Raw genomic sequence first — 22,162 nt, 5'->3', positions numbered from 1 at the left:
CCACTCCAAGTCAAAAAGTTGTCGACCGATGTGTTCGATGGTGCAATAGCCGGTTGGGGAACCCATCAGGATCTCACGCAATGGGCCCGGGCTCGAATCTCGGTGGCGTCGGGCCCTTTGAAGGGAGTGTTCTACCTGCGGGACATATTTCAGAAACATACTGTGAAACCTCAGGACTACTTACGTCTGCTGATAACACTGGGAAGTGTCACTGCAGCAGCGTGAAAACATAATAAGGCCTTAGTTATTTTCGTGTCCAAAATGCGCTGTCAACGCTTTGCAACGGCACAGCGCTTCCTCCCTGCACTCGCGACCACCGTAGTCCTGACAACAGGCATGTGCACCCGATGCAAATAAAAAGAAGCCGGAGTGCGCCTCGAAAAGAGCCATTGTGGTAGACACTAGGGGGAAATCAAAATTGAGAAATCCTCCCAAAATCCTCCTTTGTTTTCCCCTCTGATAGGGGAAAAATCAAAGCCTTACTATACAGTTTTGTTTCAAGGTTTCATAGCCTTCATTACACAAATATCTCGACGCACTAGTGCATTGCAAGTATTATTGAACACATACGCTGGTTAGGTGAATTACTTTAACTTACATAGGGCAAGTTAGGTGAATTACTTTCATAGTGGTGAGCAGGGAGTAAAAATGAGACCTCTCCCGCGGGGTCGGCTGTTCCAAACCGAACTTCTGAGCTTTCCAGAGGGACTTTGAGGAAGCTGGCATTGTCGATCAGATCGTACACGTCTGATGTAACAATAAGTGAAAAGTACGAAAAGGGTGTGAAACTCCCTTTAACAATATTATGGTTAATACGTGGCCCCCAGAATGGCAGCCGGAGTGCACGATTTCACGGCATTAGTGCTGCAAGAAAAACTCCTGCTCAGAAGTTATGCATTGCTTTACTGCCAACAGTGCTACACGGCAAAAAGTAGCCACACAAACTTGTCCTCGTCATCACTCCTGCTGCAAACACTCATACAGCCATTACTTGTACATGGCATTACTTATGCTGCAAAAACTTAACGCTACATTAGTGCTACACGACAAAGTATGGCGCGCTCCCAGCTGTGCATACGGCACCAAGGCACAGGAAGGCCCAGCTGGTCCGGACCTCTTCGTTAGGCATCGGGGCTGGCTGTCAGCGCTCCGGTACGGGAAGCCGATACCGGCCGGCGAGCGATGAGGAAACTCCGAATCAGGTGTTCCAGGTGCTATAGCGGGGTGGTACGCATGCGCGGTGGAAAAGCTTGTGCCATTTCAGCGCAAATCCAATGTAAACCGTGGAGCTCGGCTTTTCCGGGCAGTCCGCACCGCGACCTCTCTGGGAAAGGTTCTTGGGACGGGCCAGAGAGCGGGATCTGCGGCCTTTACAGGGGAGGGGGATTCCCTTATGCGTTTCTAATTGTCTGCACCCTGCGTTTTGATCTGTATGAAATGTGCTTCCGGCATTGCCTGATCGGTCTAGCGCACTCCAAGGCGGGTGTCAGTGTTTAGAGTAGAAAGTAACCGGTTCAGTTCGATTAACGTTTCTTCGAGTAAAATGCATGGTTGACAGGTGCATTGACCTTATCGTTCCGTTCCTGGTGCACCGTGCCGGAGTTGTTCTGCGGTGAACACTAAACGAACTCTTCCGGATCCGCACATCCATGCCGTGCGGCAGGCGGAGCAAGTGTGCGTAACATTGAACCGCAATGCACTGACAGGTGCATCGCGATGCAGGACAGGTTGGTGTACCTTAGTGTCTCCTGGTATCGGCCGACGCGGGGCGCTGGTCATCGACGAGATAACGTTATGTTTGCGCCGACTGGGATCCCCTGAGCCGATGACGGTCTCTATGCCGGTCAAGCATCGGCAGAACCGAATAGTTGTCTCCGTGTCGGTCAGGGCCTGAGGGCCCATTTCCCAAGCATGGACAAGGCCGTGCTTGTCGTGGTTGGACGCCCGTGATTTACATTGGTCAAGGCCCCTGAGCCGATAAGGGCTTCCTGAGACGGCCAGGGCCTACAGTGCCTAACAGGAGTCCTGTGTTAGAAAGGGGACCAATGACCCAACAGCAATGTCCGAGGGAGCCCAAACAGGGTCCCGATGGACTTTTTGGGACCTAGGATCAAGGACCCGATTAGAAGGTTGAAGGGCTCGAGGGGATCGTGGGGCCTCAAGTGAGTCACATTAAAGATCCGGTCCGTAGAACCGTGACCTCGGATGTCGTTCAGAGGGCAACTTGCGCCGATCGAGAACCCCTGACACAGTGCGGACTTCTATTGCCACCAAAGACTGCCACACCGAACGTCTGGTTGAGCCCAAGGGCTGATCCTTGCAGCTCTGGAGCCCCGATTGGGCCTCATTTCTCGGGCAGGAATGAGCCCGGCGTCCGTCATCTGCATTGACCAGGGTTTCTGGAATAACGCGGGGCCGCTTGTCGGTCGGGGGCCGACAGTAACCAACAAGGGGCCCTGTGTCGGCAAGTACCCCTGAGTCGGCTTGGTGGCCGTGTTCGAGTGGTACGAACTGAGGCAAAGAGCGGTCTGAAGGGCCTTCGGGACTTCAGATCAAGGGCCGATTGGAATCCCGAAAGGCTAGCTGTAGTTCACGTTAAGGACCCAACGATCATAGGGTCGTTGAGATAGCGTCAATGCCTCAAATGTTAGTCAGAGCGTCTCTTCCACCGAAAGGAGACCCCTTGGGCAATGCACTGCCCCACTTTGGCCAGAAAAACACTCGGCACAGTCGGCTCCGCATTCATATGAGTTCTGGGGCACATTCCCTAAGAAGGTACGACGCCGGGATTCGAGATTTGCATCGGTCGGGGCCCCCGCAATCATGGGGACCCCGTATCAGTCAGCAACCGACCAACCTTGCCGCGTCCTAGGAGCAACTCGCCATCAAATGGGAGTTGGATTCCCAAAATGGAGAAGGTTTTCTACTTCCACCGAACAAGTAAAAATTCAAGAGGTTCACCAATCCGCAACCGCGTTTGCACTGTTTGGGCCTTGGGTTGCCCGCCTGCGCTGCTAAGTATCTACGCGTGCTAAGCGCCGCGGCCTTAAGTGCGAATCGGTACTACACACCGTTCCCCTGTTGTAAGAATTCGTACTGAATATTCACAAGAACGCATTGAGAAACCCAGTTTGCTTGGCAATTACGTCATCAACAGCTGGCACGTGTATGCACGAGCCACGTGCGGCGCTCCGCATTTGTCAACAGCCTCGGCGGTAATTGGCGAACCGTAGGTAGGCTCTAGGCAGTGCATGATCGGGCTGATGGGGTGAGTGGCGTAGTCTTCTGAAGCAGCATACTTGGAATAAGCTATCGTCCAGTTTTCAAGAAAATCGTTTGATTTGAACCCGTTTTTTGGAAACCTGCAATGTGAGAGATGTGCACTTGGAGAGTAATTTTACCTCCTCAGGCCAATATTGGCAGCTCCGCACCTAGGCAATGTTCAGTGCTGGTAGATGTGAGGTGACATCTTGTGAGGCTCGCTAAGCGAAAATCTATAAATTAGACTGTATGCTCCCATAAATTTAAATAAAGTGCTGCAAATGCAATGCTGTCCCTGGGCATTCTATCAGTTAAGCTGGCATAGGTGTGGATTGTTTTAGTTGTGTTGTGGTGCTATGGATAAGACAATAAATGTATATTTAATCCAGTTGAAGACAAATGACACATCAGTGAGACTTTTGGACAGGGTATATTGTGTAAAGGTTTTAGTACAGTTGAAGTCAATTTTGGCATTCAGTCACACATTAAGTTTGAAATTAGGTTGACATAAAAAACACTGAAATTGTTGCTTCAACCTTCTCCTCTGATGGTGAGTTAGGGGCAATGCAAAAGAGCTAGAGATTAGGTACAGTCCAGTTGAGGACAGAACTACTTAAAAATTGATGCAGAACAAAACTGAAGCAAGGTGTTTGCAACTAAATTAATACAACACATGAACTTCTCATGATGGAGCATTTGAACTCCACCTGTAATCTGGCAGTCAAATGATACCTGGTAAGATATATACCTGAGCATTGGTTACCTGTTTAATGCTGAAACATACACCTGGACATCAGTCAAGAAGGCAAGCTCACCAACTGGGAAAGTGCATTACCTCCTTATAGATGATCTCAAAAACTAGTTTATCAACTGGCTTTTTTAGCTGGTAAATGACAACTTTGCAAGCATGTGGATGACTAATTTTGAGCCAGTGATTTTGGTCATACCACCTGCTAGAGTGGCATATATGTCTTGTACTATGTAGAAGTAGTATATGGTGCATGACGTAAGTCATGACATATACCACAACTGCTTTCTGATGATTTTGGGACTTATGTGCAAGCATGCTGGTAGCTGAAAATACAAAATGTAGGCAGAGCCCCATAAATTTCATTAAGGTTGGCAGTTTAGTTTTTTATAAATAATGCATTGTTTTTGGTTGCTTTTGGTCAGGTTTGTTTATTTTGGGATAAATAATGAGTAGGCAGATACAAACAGGGAGCGGAATGTATAGGACACCAGCCTCTTGTTCATTGGTAGAAGCAGGCTTCATCAGTATGAAGGTGCATTTGATGAAAGTTTTGCTCTGTTTCTTAAATCTATGCACAACTCAGCAATTGCTCTTAACAAAGCTGTACTCTTCTGTCAGATCAACTGCCTGAGCACAGGGCATTCAACAATGGCGTCGGACATGCGCGCGATCCAGCCGGAGTCCTTGTACAAGCTGTACCTGGAGTGTCAGGAACGGCCAGACGGGCGGCGCCTGGATGAGGCGCGGCCAACGGTGTTGAACCGCGGCGGCGTCGGCACAGCCGACGGCTCGGCGTACTGCCGGGCCGGTCACACGGCCGTGCTGTGTGGTATCAAGGCCGAGGTGTGCGTGCCGGCCGTGGACGCGCCGCAGGACGCCGGCTGGGTGGTGCCCACCCTGGAGCTGCCGGCGCTCTGCCACCACCGGTTCCGACCGGGGCCGCCGGCCGAGGCGGCGCAGACGGCCAGCAGCCAGCTGCTGCAGCTGCTCGACAACTCGGTCGCGCTCGACCGGCGGCGGCTGTGCATCGAGCCCGGTCGCGCCCGTCTGGGTGCTCTACTGTGACCTGGTGTGCCTCAGTCACGACGGAAACGTGCTGGACGTGGCGCTGATGGCGCTGTCCGCGGCGCTGGCCGACCTGCGGCTGCCGCGCGCCTGGTGGGACGCGCCGGCCGAGCGGCTGCGCGTGGCACCCGCCGAGCGGGCGCCGCTGCCGCTCGGCCCGCTGCCGCTGGCCGCCACGCTGGCTCTGTTCGACGGTGACACGCTGGTGCTGGACCCGGCCGGCGAGGAGGAGGCCCTCTGCGCCGCCGCCGTCACCGTCGCCTGGGCCGGCGACAACCTGCTGCTGCTGCACAAGGCGGGCGGACACGCACTCTCCGAGCAGGCCATGGACCAGTGCATCGCGCTCAGCAAGCGACGCACCCTCGAGCTGAAGAAACTGCTGGACGTGTCGGCTGATGCGGCCGCGGAGGGCGGGGTCGTCGACTAACATGCGGACCTGGCGTGTATATGATGCGGGTGAGATTGTTGAACGGGCTGTGGATTTGTCCGCTAGATGGCCAACCACCTGTTGCTGCGCCGGGTGGTCGCCGGCCGACGTGAGCAACACAAGTCATCATCATCAGTATGTTTTGCAAAGTACAGGTTACTATTGTGTTATTCAACGTGTGTGCTCCGTTGTTTTGATCGCTAAACAAGGGCTAAACAAATACACGAACATCCTGTTTGCTGTCTGGTGCACTGCATGACTCCTTGGGGAAGCGTGCGCTCTCGCTACAAGTCTGATTGCCCGTAAAGCTTTGTACGACCCAGCAGTTGTTTCGGAACTGATGGCCTCTTTTCATGCCATTTGCCTGTCTTTCTGATACTCAGGAAGTCTACGTGGAGAACAGTAGTGTTGTTCACGCTTTTGCAAGAGCGCGTCGCACGTCGTCGCGCACCCTTTTATGGAGCGCAGTGACTGTAGAGGCCATATTATATTAGCGTCGGGGGCCATGGCGCAACCGGAGTTCGGACCCGGATCTCACACTCGACGGCATCTACTTCACTAGTACACATCCGTTTTTCTTATGGTTGAAAGCTGTAGCGTACGCAGGAAGTCAGAAGGGGAGGCAATGTGATAGCAAATCACTGAAAACGAAGAAACCGCATGAAAAAATCGCATAAAACTGCGCGTGCTGCAGGCACGCGTAGTTTCATGCCACCCCCCCCCCTCGCAAAACTGCAGTAACAAGCGCTGAGGGTGAATACTGCAAGAACGACATCGTCCACATCCCAGATCCACAAAATCTAACGTAGGCATTAAGATGCTGCATTAAGACGGTGCAGGTAAGACGTCTATCCTATTATCCAGGATAATAGGATAGTTCTCACATGTCACTGAACGCCACTTACGTGATGCCATGCTCGTCCTGCCCGGAGCCGTACATTTTGCGCAACCAGCCAACCGGATTCCCCGCCATTTTTACGTGGTTGTCATAGCTTGCCTGCGGTCGCAGACGTTCATGGAACCAAGCCAATCAGAATGGTAGCAACGGAACTGCCACAACATAAACGACACCTGCTGGCCGCTTCCCTGCCCAAATTTCGGCAATCATTTACGTAAAGTAGCTTCTAGATGACAGACGTGGACAGGCACAAATAAGGTCGACAGCATGCAATATTGTTTTACAGCAAGTACGACATTTTGCAGACTTATCTGTCTGTTACCTGTCCTGTCTGACACAGATCTGCTTGACGCTCAAAAACAACTTCTCACTCATTTCTGACTTTCTTCTTTTCTTAATATTTTGTTAGGAACGGTTTCCAGCGCGCAATAGATGGCATCTGACACGGAAACACAGACAAGATATAAACGTCACAGACAATCGACTCGACAAAAGCATTGTTATTTTATCGACCTGGTAGACATGACACTGGAGAACAAACGCCGATAATGGCGTCGTCCGAAACACATTTCTATCCGTGCGATGTCGCGGGGGCAAATACTATGGCTGCACCATGCGCACGTATGCCGCAATGCATCAGCAACGAAGAACAACGGTAACATGATGCATCATGTTAAGCTGTGGGTCTGCCGTGAAAGACCGATCACTGATCACTCAGTGCCTGCCGACTGGTGGAAAAATCGGCAGTCCGACGGACGCCGCCGTGGCGCTGTCCATCCAGCAAATCAAACGCTCACGGCGCTGCGACCACTGCCCAGAACGAATCAGACCCGCCATAGTAACACGGCGCAGCGCCGGCCGCTGGTCGCAGATGTGCAGCCTCCGTCCCGCAGGCACCGGCGCGGCCGGCGCGGCACCGCCCCGCACCCCGCCCACCTACTTATCGTCCAGCTCGAGGCTCATGTCACCGCTCGAGTCCATCATCCGTAGGCTGACGTCACTGGCGGCGGCCAGCGCGGCACCGCCCCGCACCCCGCCCACCTACTTATCGTCCAGCTCGAGGCTCATGTCACCGCTCGAGTCCATCATCCGTAGGCTGACGTCACTGGCGGCGGCCAGCGCGGCCGCCGAGGCGGCGCAAGGCGTGACGGACGGGGCGGGCGTGGCCCCGTCCGCCGCCAGCAGCGCGATGGACGGCTCGTCCAGCCGCGCCTGGCTGCTCAGCAGCTGCTCCAGCACGCTGCCCAGCATCTGCGTGCTGAAGGCGTCGTCCCGCTTCAGGCTCAGCGCCTTGTGGAACGCGTCCACCGCCTTGGCCGGCTGGTCCATGAGCGCGTGCGTGAAGCCGATGGCGGCGTAGGTGGATGCGCTGTGCGGTTCGAGCACCAGCGCCTGCTCGTGCGCCTCCAGCGCGTCCGAGTAGCGGCCGAGCTTGCGGTACGTGTGACCGAGGTTGTTGAACAGCGGCTCCCAGCGGTCGGCAGCCACCGTGTGCCACTCCTGCTGCACCAGCTGCAGCGCCGCCGCCAGGTGCCGCTCCGCCTCGGCGTACTCACGCCCGGCGAACAGCAGGGTGCCCAGCTCGTGCAGCACGAACGGGTCGCGCGGCGCGATGGCCAGCGCCTGGCCCAGGAACTGGCGTGCTAGCCGGGCGTTGTTGGTCAGGCCGTACTCCAGCCCGACGTACAGCAGCGGCAGGTGACAGCCGCGCATCAGCTGCGAGCCGCGGAAGTACGCCGAGATCGCTTGGTCGTGCTCGTTCTCCAGCGCGAAGCTGTGCCCGTACGCCAGCCACGCCGGCCCGAACACGGGGTCCAGCGTGGTGGCCTTGCTGAGGTAGCGGCGCGCCGGCTCCATCTTGCCGATGGCGTAGTAGTAGGTGCCGACGGCGAACCAGGCGAGTGCGCTCTCCGGGTAGGCGTCCACCAGCCGGTGCGCCAGCTGGAAGAGCGCGTTGGTCTTGCGCCGCTCGAGCAGGCAGGCGATGTGGACGGGCAGGCAGCGCGCGTGGTCCGGGTCCCGCTCCAGCACCTCGGATGTCAGCCGGAAGCAGCGCGCGTAGTCGCAGTTGTAGTAGTGCTGCTCAGCCTGGCACGCCATCACGTCCGCGTTGGCGGCCAGCGGCGGCGGGACGGCCGCGTCGGCCGCCTCCTCCGGCGCCGTGTACTTCTTGAGCTGCAGCTGGTAGAGCCGGCGCACAGCGTCGGCGTCGGCGGCCGGCAGCTGACGCTCCAGCGGCAGGGCGTCCATCAGCTGGCGCTCCTCGTCTAGCGTCAGCATCTGGTGGCCGAGCAGCGCGTCGAACGCCTCGTGGCAGAGCACGTCGGCCATGAGCGCGGCACGGTAGCACTGCGCCGCCACCGGCCGGTTCTCCAGCGCCTCGTGCACGCGGCCCTTGAGCAGCAGCAGGTGCGCCGGCTCGTCGCGTCCGCCGCCGACCGCGGCGATGTCGAGCAGCGGCACGCGGCCGGCCGGCGACTCCTCCAGCTCCGGCTGCAGCACGGCCAGCGCCTCCTGGAAGGCGCGCGTCTCGTACAGGCCGCGCGCCGCCAGGTAACGGCACTCGTCGTGCGTGCGGTGCAGACCGGAGCTGCGCACCAGCTGCACGGCCCGCTGTGGCTGCTTGATCAGCAGGTAGCAGTGCGCCAGCGTCACCAGGTCCTCGGTCGCCTCCCCCGAGAGTGAGAACACCTTGTCTGCCCAGTAACAGGCTGCCTGGTACATGTGGTTGTGGATGTATCGCTGCACCACCGCCCGCAGCGCCTCCAGGTCCATGGTGAAGGTGTCAGTGGCAGCACGTCCAAACTGTAGAAGACAATGTGTAATGTGACCCACTGGTGGGAACTGCACAATCATAATGTTAATCAGGGTTCTTGGGTCATCATGTCATAAGCAGTCATCAGGACTGACATCTGCATTTGATGCCACTTAGAGCATCCTATTATCTTACACATAGCTGGTGCTGGCAACAAGAACACAATGTAAGCTGATACATGAAACCAGGTACAACCAGGTACATGAAAATCCTATATTAAATTGCAAGAAAGATCATGCCAAATGCCCATCATGTTTGTTCCCTGCATCAGTGCTGCTGTAACCAGTTTGTGTATTGAGGTCAACTCATCTACTTGGCATTAGGCATGATACTCAGATCTTATACTCAGCTGCACCCCATCCCATTCAACAAAGTGCAAACAATTTTTAACATTGGTGAGTGCTAGATGTGCAAAGTTTTAATGCTTAAATGCTTTTAATGATCCTATACCACTGTAAAACTTTACCAAATGTTCACCATATGCACTGTGATGCACTGGAGCTTCAGTAGTTGATGCATCAACATACACACAATGTACATTTTTACTAAACACTAAACACAGCATGATCTTTCATTTCCAGATACATTAGTGAGATGCATGGGTATGTTCCCTGTTTGACAGGAGACAATTCTCCCAAACCTTCCAGAAATGTGATCCTGTTCCTTTTAATTTTATCAATCATACCCATAGTTCCCCATTTCCCCATTCAATACACCATTTTCAGGCCATGTTGTCTCCCTCAGATTCCTGCTCCACCCACCAAATCCTGTCGTACATCCCAGTCTTAGATGTGTGGTTACTGGCATGGAAAGATGCATGTTTAATGCTGATGCTTAAACTAATCCTTAATACAATTTGAGAACACAAGATGTGCTGCACATGTAACTTGAAATTTCAGAATACTTCTGTTCTATAGACAGACATAATACATTCATCCCTATGACAAATTTTCAGTAACCATTTGACTCACTACAACAAAGATTCTGCAAGCTTTTAGAAGATCCAAAAAACACAAATACTATACACACTTGCATAAGCCCATTCCTAAGTTCATGTGAAATTCAACAAGGCTGACTCAACTTCATATCTTTACATCACTCAACTAAATGTGAAAAATTTATTTGGGGGAAGCCCCTGCCACAATCCTCCATAAATAGCTAATGGCATTACAACCTGATTGGAAAATCAATAGTTATGGTTATGTTTCCAGTATGGTTAACTGCATACTGGCCTTATACTTTGCAGGCACATCATCCGAAAACAAACTACACATTACATTCTGTTAACAAATTATGCGAATATTGACCATGACACGATTTTAGATCTACCTGTATGACAGTCTCACCAAACACCACGGCGACCTTTAAATTCAAATTTCACTGTGGAGCAGCAGACAAATCCGTGGCTCACGCGCAACACCAAACAATTTCAAGTTCATCTCTCAGGATCTCCCCTTTCAGAAAACCTTCAGCCATCCATGATATTGATATTTTATCTAAATCGCAAGCCAGACGCTGAGTAAATGCAGGAATACGGAGTTTTCGCACACAACGGCCCTACCAACCTCCGTTGTTCTAATGTGCCGCCTCTGAATGTACCTTCCCGCCGTTACAGTGCGGGGAGCGTGGGAAGTAGCTGCATCTGGGACGAGAGCGTAGTAAAGAAAAGCTTGTGAAATGGAAGCATATGGTAACGCTAACAAATATCAACAAAAAATTCTGCGTTATTAGTCAAAGTGTGTGGGAAACCGCCCAAGTCCGGGGTCTGTTTCGGCAACTTCGCATAAGGTGAGCGATGCTGATCGAACTACATGGTACCGCTTTGTTCATTTGATTTTTTTTACTCGTTTTGCGATGGCGAATTACCAGTACTCTCCGACCCGATGCTCTTCAGTCTTTATAGAGTGCGCCACATTGTGCAACTTATACCGGACCACGCATTTGAGGCTTATCAAAGTAGATGTAGCTTAGATAGGAAGTCAATATAGTGCCAATTTCTTAAAGCATATGGGATTTATGTACCAGTATAACCGTTCAGTGTTTGTACCTTTATTTTGACCTGCTGATAACATTGTAAAATGAAGTAATTGGCACTGCACTTTTCATGTTTAGGTGTTGCAGCCTTCTGGCCATGCCATCATGATCATGGTTTCTAAAAATATTGCTTCTTCATAGCAGCAGGATTAGTTCTTCAATATGTGTTGGACCAACACCATGCACTGCCACCATTGTTGTGCTGCAAACTGATCAATATGGGCCAACCTGCAGGCCGTCAACCTGCAGTTTGTCAGAGTTTCCAAAAAAAGAGTGGAAGTGGTATACATGATACAAGTATTCATGAACATGCAGAATTCCTATGATGCAAGTTATAAGACCATAACAATGAAATATGTCCCTTTACTATGATGGAAATGACCTGGCATTGTCCTAACTGAGCAAAGGTAAAAGCATAATAGAGGTTGTGGCTATTATATATTACATGGCTGTTTCTAGGTGTAGGGTGTACTTTCCTACCTAACATTATACAAAATCATTGCACACCATTTGTTGTGTTTAAGGCGGCACATATCATAAATAATCTCAAAACAGGTAGAATCCAACCTGACTACTAACCTAACCTAACCTAACCTAACCTAACCTAACCTAACCTAACCTAACCTACCTAACCTAACCTAACCTAACCTAACCTAACCCAACCCACTGAACCAAACCAAACCAAACCAAACCAACTGAACCTAACCTTACCTAACCTAATCTAACCTAACCTAGCCTAACTAACCTCCCCACCCCATATCCCCTGCAACCCAGTGTCCCATTAGTGTCCATGGTCCATGCATGTTATAGGTGCCATATAGTGAGCTTTATTTGGCCCCATGTTCTCATTTTGCTTTACATTCCCCACCCAATCTCCCTGCAACCCATCGTCCAGGTCGGCATTGAGGATCAAATTTCATGGGTTCTTGTTACCTTGGCGGGTACATTTTTATGGTTCTTGATGCTGCTTGATGCGCAGTAATGTTGTGACCACGCACAGTAATCGCTGGTGTTGCGGCTGCTGTGTGTGTGTGCGGTGCTCGGGAGCTTGCCATCATAATTATTTTTAAAAATCGAAGGTAAGACCATGAATCTACCTGTTTTGTGATTATTTATGATATGTCCTGCCTTAAGCACAACAAATGGTGTACAATGATTTTTTTCTAATGTTAGGTAGGAAAGTACACCCTGACCCATTTCTGCACAGTATGCACAGTCTTGTCAAGTTTTACACTTTGATGCTCCTAATCAAAATTACTGGGATCATTGAGATTGTTTGTAGAGAGATTATGAAATATTTTCTGAGGCAAGTTGACATGATATCTTTGTTTTGTAAATATCATTAATGCATATTATGCAGTGACTGTTCTAGGAATGTATGAAATGAAGAACTAAGCCTCATACAACAGCTGTGTGTAAAATGGCATTTGAAAAAGATAATTATTCACACATGATATCTCTGCCATGCATTGTATACTTCAACTATCAGTGCACAAATTAATAGATGTTGTTGGTATCATGTCATGGCTATATAGCTGGTTATAAGTCAGTAGTTTATTTTCTTGTCATGCTTTATTGCTGTTTATCCACATAAGGCAGCGTGTCACCCTAAGGTCACCTTCAATAGCCTTTATTAGATCATTTACCTAGTCCAGAAAAGTAGGTGAGGTAAAAGCTTTGAAGACAGCAGATTGGTATGAAATTACAGCCAGCATTCTCTTTCCTAAGCAAGTTGAATTTTCTGAGATGTGTTTCATTCAAATTTTTCTGTCAGTGCACCCAAGTATCCAAAATAACATGATATTAAACATGATTAGTTCCCAGACAGACAATGTATCAATTTTGTGTACTTTATGTCAGATCAGATAATGCCACTACATAATCTGTTCAGAATAAAGCACTGCCTCTTCACATGTATACTGACTAGTCATGATTTCACACCAATCTTCAAAACTTTTTCAAGTAGGTTGACATCTGTGCCAGTGGACATGGCAACATGTGATTGATGAGCAGCAGATGCATGCTATTGCTGACAGTTTGCATGTGCTGCCTGCCAGCAGCAGCCACCATGGCCTCAGACAAGGTGACACTGGAGGACGCACTCTCCAATGTGGAGGTCCTGGAGGAGCTGTCACTGCCTGACCAGCAGCCCTGTATCGAGGCACAGGCGTGCTCGGTCGCCTACCACGCCAACTTCGACACAAACTTCGAGGATCGCACTGCCTTCGTGTCGGGCGTGGCCAAGTACATCGAGGAGGCCACCGTACACGCCAATCTGGTGAGGCGCGCCGCGCGGCCGGCCCGGCGGCCCGCCGACTGTCCGCCGGCTGCTGCGTCACCGTCCAGCTGGCGTGTCACGGTCACGTGGTCACCAGCCAGCGGGCCAGTGGCTGGACTGCCAGGTCACGGCTGTCGGCGGGCCGAGCCGCGTGCGGAGTCCCCCCCCCCCTCCCCTCCCCCCTCTCCTGCCTTCCAGCTGTGGTGTGTTGGGACGGTCGCCGTGCTGTATGTGATGTGTGGCCGTCTGGAGTGGCCGTGATGAGGCTGAGTTACGGATGCTGCGGTCGCGGCGTGGCCGATTGGTGTCACGCTGTGGTCGGAGATTCGTCAGCACCCGGATCAACATGGTGCAAACCCGGATGGGCAGTGAGGCTTTGAACTGCGCCCGGCTTCCAGCTGAACGCAGCTGGCCCCCAGCTTCGTCACCCGGCTATACTGATACTGGCACTCAACACTCGCAACACAGCGCACACCACTATCATGTCAACACTCAATCCTCGTTCTGACGCCTGCGAATGCCGATCTTGCAGAACGTTTGTGGATGACGGCGGACCTGATGATAGTTGCAGTGACACGAATGGCGATGTTTGTGCTATCGCCGTGCGAGACTGCTGCCACTGGCCTTGCACGGGACCGTTTGTGTACATGTCGCCTCGCACCGGCAGAATGAGTTGCTGGAGGAGGGTCATCAGCATGCAGTGATGCTGTACACCTGGCGGTGCTGCTCGCGTGCCATACCGCAGCCCAAGTCCAACGAGCAGCCGAACCGTGTCAAGATCTACCAGAAGACGGTGGACGTGCTGGGGCCAGAGGTGGACAAGCTGCTCAACTTCATGTACTTCCAGGTGAGTGGTGGGCACGCCTTCTCTCTTAGAGTGCAGGGGTCATTGCGACGCATAATACGCCTTGCGGAAGGGTCCGAAATTTCTTTATTTTGCGTTAAACCGACGCTGTCCGATGTTCACGGCGCCGATATCGCATGGTGTATGTTGCTGGCACACGCTTCGTGCCATTGAGGTGTCGCGAGAAACGTTGCTGGTCTGTCAGGAGTGTCAGTGTTGCCATCACCGCGCAGCCCGCGTGTTATCGGCGGCGTGAGTCGCCTTGTGAGTGAGCGGCGCGCGGTCGCCGCCGCCGGGCTGCCAGACGGCCGCCCCGCCCCTGACGGCGGACCGCCCGACCCGACAGCGCAAGGCCATCGAGCGCTTCTCGGCCGAGGTCAAGCGGCTCTGTCACCAGGAGAAGCGCAAGGACTTCGTGTCGGAGGCCTACCTGCTCACGCTCGGCAAGTTCATCAACATGTTCGCCGTGCTGGACGAGCTGAAGAATATGAAATCCAGCGTGAAGAACGACTACTCCACGTACAGAAGGTGCGGCGAAGGGCCGCCCGTCACTGACCGTGGCGCCGCCAGAGCTGTGCTCTAGCGTCTCAGCAGGGTGGGGAGTCTGCCCAGTAATGACTCCACATTGCTGAGCGTCTGCTCGTCGGGAAATTGATCCAGTATGAGAAGTGTTCCAAAATGGGAACCATAACTGTGTGTTTGTGTGGAAAAGATCACTGAATGTAAACACCTGGTTTACAGGGATGGTTATTCACAGAAATTGGGATCATTTCACATGATTATAAAAGGAACAATGACCTTCAGTCTGATGGTTGTTATTTACATAGGGCCAAAAACCGAACATGCCATACAGTACCGAGCCAACCTTTGACGGTGTTATTGCGGCTGACCTGTTCTATGCCCTGTTGTTATACACCATGAGACTTATGGTCATTATTCGTTTTATAGTCATGACCTCATGTCTCAGATTTGTGCTTAATCAAATTGTTTCATATGTGACATTTCTGACTTGTGTTTGTCAGATCTCAACTAAAATGTAAATGGTATAAATTCTGCATGCCTGCTTTCAGGTGTGTCAGACTTTCAAAATAAGTTTAAATGCATATTATTTGTTTACTCATCACCCAGTTTTGTCATGTGTAGCCATGCTGCAGCGTGTCTCACTGTACTGTGAGGTGTGGCATATGACCCGCGGTCGTATCCGCAGGGCGGCGCAGTTCCTCAAGGTGATGGCTGACTCGCAGACACTGCAGGAGTCGCAGAACCTCTCCATGTTCCTGGCCACCCAGAACAAGATCCGCGACACTGTCAAGGAGAACCTCGAGAAGATCATCAACTACGAGGAACTGCTGGCCGACGTGGTCAATATCTGCGTGCATATGTACGAAACAAAGGTGAGAGCACAGACTTGAGGCTTCGGCGAGACTGATTTGGGGACAGAGCCCCGAATTTTGTGTAAAGATAAGCTGTTTTCCTTGCACCGGTTAGCTCTGAGATTCATGACCACCCTAGGAAGTTATGTCACTATATCTAGACACTCAAGCGTGCATGCATGAGTCATCAGGCAGTATTGTTTAAAGGGAGATGGACGGGGGGGGGGGGGGGGGCGCCGCGTGTTCTGAGATTTGACGACCACCTGGTCTGGCAGATGTACCTGACACCACAGGAAAAGCACATGCTGGTGAAGGTGATGGGCTTCGGCCTGTTCCTGATGGACAGTGAACAGTGCAACATCAACAAGCTGGACCAGAAGAAGCGCATCTGCATCAGCAAGATCGACAAGATCTTCAAGGTACCTGCACGCTTAGCCACGTGACTGTTGTGTGTTTCGTTCAGAGATGGGAGCGCTGCCTGGATGGTAGCTCCTGGCCGTGGTATATCCTTCACTCGATGCCGGCCTGCCGCCCACGCCGCCGCCGCGCTCCGGCCGGTGGCCCGCCCGGTCGCTCCTCACGTCATGTCATCTGGCGGATAGCTGGTGTGTGTGTGAGGCTGGCCGGCCCAGCCTCTGCAGCTGTCTGCGAGCCCTCCCCTCTGGCCTTGATCCGCCACCTGCTGCCTCCGCCGTCACTTGCCGGTGAGCAGGCGGCGAGCCCTCCCCTCTTGGCCTCGATCCGCCACCTCCTCCCTCCGCCGTCACGTGCCGGTGAGCGGGCCGGTCGAGCCCTCCCCTCGTGGCCTCGATCCGCCACCTCCTCCCTCCGCCGTCACGTGCCGGTGAGCGGACCGGCCGAGCCCTCCCCACTCGGCTTCCGGTTCTTCACCTCCTCCCTCCGCCGTCACGTGCGGGAGGGCGGCCGGTCGAGCCTCCCCTCTTGGCCTCGGTCCTCCACCTCCTCCCTCCGCCTGTCACGTGCCGTGAGCGGACCGGCGAGCCCTCCCCATCGGCTTCGGTTCTTCCACCTCCTCCCTCCGCCGTCACGTGCCGGTGAGCGGGCCGGTCAGAGCCCTCCCCTCTTGGCCTCGGATCCTCCACCTCCTCCCTCCGCCTCACGTGCCGGTGGGCGGGCCGGCCCGAGCCCTCCCGTCCTCGGCTGCGGTTCTTCACCTCCTCCCTCTGCCGTCACGTGCCGGTGAGCGGGCCGGCCGAGCCCTCCCGTCTCGGCTTCGGTTCTTCACCTCCTCCCTCTGCCGTCACGTGCCGGTGAGCGGGCCCGGTCGAGCCCTCCCCTCTTGGCCTCGATCCTTCACCTCCTCCCCTCCCGCCGTCACGTGCCGGTGAGCGGGTCGGTCGAGCCCTCCCCGGGGCGGGTGACGGGTGCGGGATGGCCGGGCACCGCCGGTGCTGGAAGGGACGCCGGGCGTCCACCATACGTGGTGCCCCCCGCTGAGACGGCCGCCTCGTCCCGCAGGGTCTGGAGGTGGTGCCGCTCTTCGGCGACATGCAGATCGCGCCCTTCAACTACGTGCGGCGCAGCAAGAACTTCGACCCGTCCAAGTGGCCGCTGGCCAACACGAACCAGACGCACCCGCAGTCGGACCTGCTTAGCTCTCTGCCGCAAATCCGCGACGACCACCTCAAGTACATCTCCGAGCTGGCCAGATACAGCAACGAGGTGCGGGCCCCAGGCGTTGCCCGGTGGGGGAGCGGCCACGGGCACGGGACGGTTAGCGCGTGGGTGCGGATGGGGGCTGCTGTAAGTGGGATATTTCCCTGTTGACGTTATTGGCCGTATCCAGGCCACGCTGATGTTGCTGATCCATATCTTGAGGGGGAGGGGGGGGGGGGGGGGGCGTTTTGAGTTTGTGAACTAGTAGCAGAAAATCTGCAGTTCTCAGCATATGTTCAGCCCAGCCACTGAAATGGAAAAAACATTTCATGTTAGTGCAGCATGATGCACTAGCAACCTGGACTCCTCCTGAGATCCCTTGCGCGTTGAAAGCGGGCGAGTATGCAGGAGTAAGCGGCCTAGCATACTTCTTATGAGGCAGCGGCGTCTGCTGGGGCTGCGGCCGGTGGAAAGTGGCTGAGCTTTGCAGCTGGGGTTGTGTCCGACCGGCGGGTTGCCTGACCTCGGCGCGCGCCGCCGCCTCCGCCGCCAGGTGACCACCACGTACAAGGACTCGCCGCGCACGGACGCCGAGAACCGGGCCATCTGGCGAGCTGGCGCTGCGCGGCCTCCAGCTGCTCTCCGAGTGGACGTCGGTGGTGACGGAGCTCTACTCGTGGAAGCTGCTGCACCCGACCGACCACCACCAGAACAAGGAGTGTCCCACTGAGGCCGAGGAGTACGAGCGGGTCAGTGGCGGCTCACAGCGTCAGAGGCCACGGGTCGGGGCGGAGACGAGTGGCAGGGGATAGCATGACCCGGGATGTCACAGCCGACTGCTATGGAGCTTATCACGCTCCGCTCCTCCATACCAGGCTCTGTGTGTTTGTTACACGGCGTGCTGCACGCCTTTTCTGAAGTTGGTCCGGCCGCCGCATCACCGGCCTGTCGCTGCTCACCGCTGACCAGTGCCCTGCCCCCACCCTCCCTCCGCGTCACCAGCGGTGCCACTGCTTCACCGCTGACTGCCCGGCCCCCCCCCCCCCCCCCCCCCGTCAGGCCACGCGCTACAACTACACCGACGACGAGAAGTTCGCGCTGATCGAGGTCATCGCCATGATCAAGGGCCTCCAGGTGCTGATGGCCAAGATGGAGACGGCCTTCAGCGACGGTATCCGGCGTAACATCTACGCCGAGCTGCAGGACTTCATCCAGCTGACGCGCGCGAGCCGCTGCGCAAGGTCATCAAGAACAAGAAGGACCTGGTCCGGAGGTGAGCCCGGCGCTGAATGGTGGCGGCGGCGGCGGCGGCGCGTCCCGGGCTCGGTGCTGGTGTGTCTGTCTGGGAGGGCGACTGTCAGTGCCACGGCAGGATCGGGGACGCACTGTTGACCCAGTAATATATATATTATATATAATATATATATATATATAATATTATATATTTTGCCATTGTATATATTTGTATATATATATACACGTATATATGTTATATATCTGTATATATTTTTTGTATGCACATATATATCCGGTCAGTGAGCTCTGGTTCGCAGGCACGTTTGCGACTGGTCGAGGTATGCGTATGCCCCACTGGCCGTCGCGTGCGGTGAGTGCGCCGCCGTTCGATGTGCGCGCGTCAGAGCGCGCGCGCAGGCGTGACCGGCGTCTGCCCCGCCGCCAGCATCATCACGTCCATCCGGGAGACGTGTGCCGACTGGCAGCACGGCGTTCCAGGCCGCAGGACGACCCCATGCTGCGCGGGAAGAAGGACCCCGACAGCGGCTTCAGCATCAAGGTGCCGCGCCGGCGCGTCGGTGAGTGCCGCTGTCTGGCCGGCCCCGGCCGCTCCGGTCAGCGGGTCAGCCGCTCGGCGGCCGGTGGGGGTGACCATCGGGGGAAGCCGCGCTCGGTCAGGGCGTGAGGTCAGAGCGGTGAGGTCAGGTAGGGCGTGAGGTCAGTCAGAAGCCGCGCTCGGTCAGGGCTTGAGGGACGGTCCGGTTGGGCCGAGGTGTGCTCGGGTGACACTGGGACGGAAGCGACCCAGATACCTCAGAGCTGGCTCGGGGACGACAGCTGTCGATGTGTGTGGGTGTTTGTGGCGTCAACACCCGCGTTTGTGGCCGACGGTCCGACCGAGCGTTCCATCCCGCTTCTGCTGAGGCGGCGGCTGATGGTCGTGCCGCCTGTCTGTCTATGCGGTGTGCCCTGCTGAGGCGGCGGGCTGATGGTCGTCCGCCTGTCTGTCTGCGGGTGTGCCGGCTGACGCGTCCTCCCCTCCCCCCCCCCCCCCCAGGCCCGTCCTCGACGCAGCTGTACATGGTGCGCACCATGCTGGAGTCGCTGATCGCCGACAAGTCTGGCGGCAAGCGCACGCTGCGCAAGGGACATCGACGGCCCGTACCTGCTGCAGATCGACCAGTTCCACAAGACGTACTTCTTCTGCCGTACCTGCTGAACATCAGCGAGTTCCTGCAGCAGTGCTGCGACCTCTCGCAGCTGTGGTACCCGCGAGTTCTACCTCGAGATGACCATGGGCAAGCGCATCCAGGTGAGAGGGCGCCTACCGCAGCCGATGCCCTCCTGTGTGCCCGCGCCTCCGGCGGCGGTGTGCTTCCTCCGGCCGCTCTTGTCTGTTTGGTGGGCCTCCGTGTGGGGACGCCGGGCGGGCGGGAGCACTCCCAGGTCTCTCAGACGTTGGCCGTTCCTCATTGCCCCTGGTCTTCGTCTCCATGTGTCCATGTGTGTTTGTCTGGTCAGATGAGTGCCAGTGACAGCTGGGTTTGGGTCTTGTGTCTCGTGGTCTGTCTGTCACGATCGGACGCGGGATGGTCCCCCCGTGGCTTGGTTTGGTGGGCCGCTGAGCGCCGCTTGTCCCTGTATCCAGTCCGTCGCGGGCTGATCCCGTTTACAACCGTCTCGTCGGATCTGTGCACGTGTACGCCGGTGCTGTGTGCCAATCCTTAAGTTGTGCTTCTCTCTTGGTGCTCCCGCAGTGCTTTGTGGTCGCCTGTTGCCGAACAATTGGTCTGGTCAGATGCAGTGGCCCTGTATCTGCCCTTGGGCTTCTGTCGTTGCTCCCTGCGCGTCGCCACATTTCCGTGTCTGTGTCCCGTGTCTCTGTCACTCCTGTTTTTGTTCATGGCTTTGAGTCTCGAGATACGATCCTGTTTCCTGTCGAGTGGTGGCCTTGCTTGGGGTGGAGGGCGCGGTGACGTCATTGGTATCTTCCTACCGTAGTTTTATGTGGGTGTTCCTGGCTCGAACTATCTTAATTGTAGTGCGCTTCAGTGCAGCCGTGCGCCTTGATGTGTATCTGTCCCGTTGCTCTGATTCGGCGCCTCCTCTGGGGCCGTTGCTTGTCCGTGTCTGAGCACCGGCTCGTGTTCTGCCGTCCTTGTTGTCTGTCCGTGTCTGAGTGCCGGCTCGCGTTCTGCCGTCTCTGTCGTCTGTGTGTCTGAGCACCGGCTCGTGTTCTGCCTTCGCTGTCGTCTGTACGTGTCTGAGCACCGGCTTGTGTTATGCCGTCCCTGTTGTCTGTCCGTGTCTGAGCACCGGCTTGTGTTCTGCCGCCCCTGTCGTCTGTCCGTGTCTGAGCACCGGCTCGTGTTCTGCCACCCCTGTTGTCTGTCCGTGTCTGAGCACCGGCTTGTGTTCTGCCGTCCCTGTTGTCTGTTCGTGTCTGAGCACCGGCTCGTGTTCTGCCGTCCCTGTTGTCTGTCCGTGTCTGAGCACCAGCTTGTGTTCTGCCGCCCTTGTCATCTGTGCGTGTCTGAGCACCGGCTTGTGTTCCGCCGTCCCTGTTGTCTGTCCGTGTCCGAGCACCGGCTCGTGTTCTGTCGTCCCTATTGTCTGTCCGTGTCTGAGTACCGGCTCGTGTTCTGCCGTCCCTGTTCGTCCGTGTCTGAGCACCCGCTCGTGTTCTGCCGTCCCTGTTCGTTCGTGTCTGAGCACCCGCTCGCGTTCTGCCGTCCCTGTTGTCTGTCCGTGTCTGAGTACCGGCTCGCGTTCTGCCGTCCCTGTTGTCTGTGCGTGTCTGGAGTCCGTCCGAGTGTGGCCCGTCTGCACCCGTCCGAGGCGGGTCCATGCTCTCGCTGCACCATAGGCCGCTGCCTGGCTGCCGTGTGTCAGTAGCGGACGTCTGGATGCTCCGAAATAGTGGTCGGTCCTGGGCGGCCAGCCGAGGCCAGACTGCAACCGGCACTCGACGCTTTGCCGTCGGTGCCGCACAAGCGTAGTAGCGCGCTGATGTTGGTGTTCCGTGCTGGATGCCCGACCGCGCCGTGCCGGGGCCCGTCCGGACTGGAGGCACACCCGGGCCCACCCCTCCCGTCCCAGTGTAAAGCTGCCTCGCCGCCGCACGATGTCTATAAGGCAGAGGGTGAATGCTTTCGTTGCTAAAGTTAACGAACGTTTCCGTTAGCGGATTGAAAGCGTGTTGGTCGGCAACACTCAAGTTGAATGCCTAAACATGCCGGGAGTCACGTCCCCTTTCACCCCGAATTTGTGCTCCAGAGGTGCGATGTTAACGCTGCTGTCACTGTAGTCTGGAGCTGCTCCGGGCCACTCTGTTGAACCCGGTGTGCCCTCTCGACTCTGTTCCCGATTATGAGTGAGTCGGCATCACCCGAGCGCTCCGCGCCATCCTCTGACCGGCGCGGGCAGCCGTCGCGGCCCGCGCCCGGCGCCGGGCTGTGACGTCCGCGCCCCGTCCCCTCTCAGCGTGCCCATTCTAAGCCGCGTGTCTCCCCTCCTCGCTCGCGCGCGGCCCGTGCAGCATTGCACGCGCCGCACGAGCACAC

General features: G+C 55.3%; 2 protein-coding genes and 1 pseudogene across 2 annotated transcripts; 2 read left to right on the top strand and 1 right to left on the bottom strand.

Annotated features, from left to right (window-relative positions):
• Positions 1 to 4,660: 4,660 nt before the first annotated feature.
• On the top strand, positions 4,661 to 5,731 carry LOC119108403 (exosome complex component RRP43). Its single transcript, XM_037231974.1, has 2 exons — positions 4,661 to 4,855; positions 5,238 to 5,731. Exons 1-2 carry the CDS (start codon positions 4,661 to 4,663, stop codon positions 5,502 to 5,504), a joined length of 462 nt encoding a protein of 153 aa, XP_037087869.1. The 3' UTR covers positions 5,505 to 5,731.
• Positions 5,732 to 7,443: 1,712 nt separating this feature from the next.
• Positions 7,444 to 9,177, bottom strand: LOC119108402 (cell division cycle protein 16 homolog). The gene is made up of 5 exons (XM_037231973.1): positions 8,905 to 9,177; positions 8,548 to 8,820; positions 7,945 to 8,490; positions 7,631 to 7,914; positions 7,444 to 7,507 (listed from the first exon to the last, which is right to left on the bottom strand). Exons 1-5 carry the CDS (start codon positions 9,175 to 9,177, stop codon positions 7,444 to 7,446), a joined length of 1,440 nt encoding a protein of 479 aa, XP_037087868.1.
• Positions 9,178 to 10,955: 1,778 nt separating this feature from the next.
• LOC119108401 (cytoplasmic FMR1-interacting protein-like) overlaps positions 10,956 to 22,162 on the top strand; it is a 13,988-nt pseudogene continuing 2,781 nt past the window's right edge.

This window comes from Pollicipes pollicipes, unplaced genomic scaffold (genome assembly GCF_011947565.3).
Source record: "Pollicipes pollicipes isolate AB1234 unplaced genomic scaffold, Ppol_2.1 Scaffold_6686;HRSCAF=7923_pilon_pilon_pilon, whole genome shotgun sequence".
NCBI classification, from domain to species: Eukaryota; Metazoa; Arthropoda; class Thecostraca; order Pollicipedomorpha; family Pollicipedidae; genus Pollicipes; species Pollicipes pollicipes.
The sequence above is the reverse complement of the archived record's forward strand: the minus strand, read 5'-3'. Positions and strand labels throughout refer to the sequence as shown.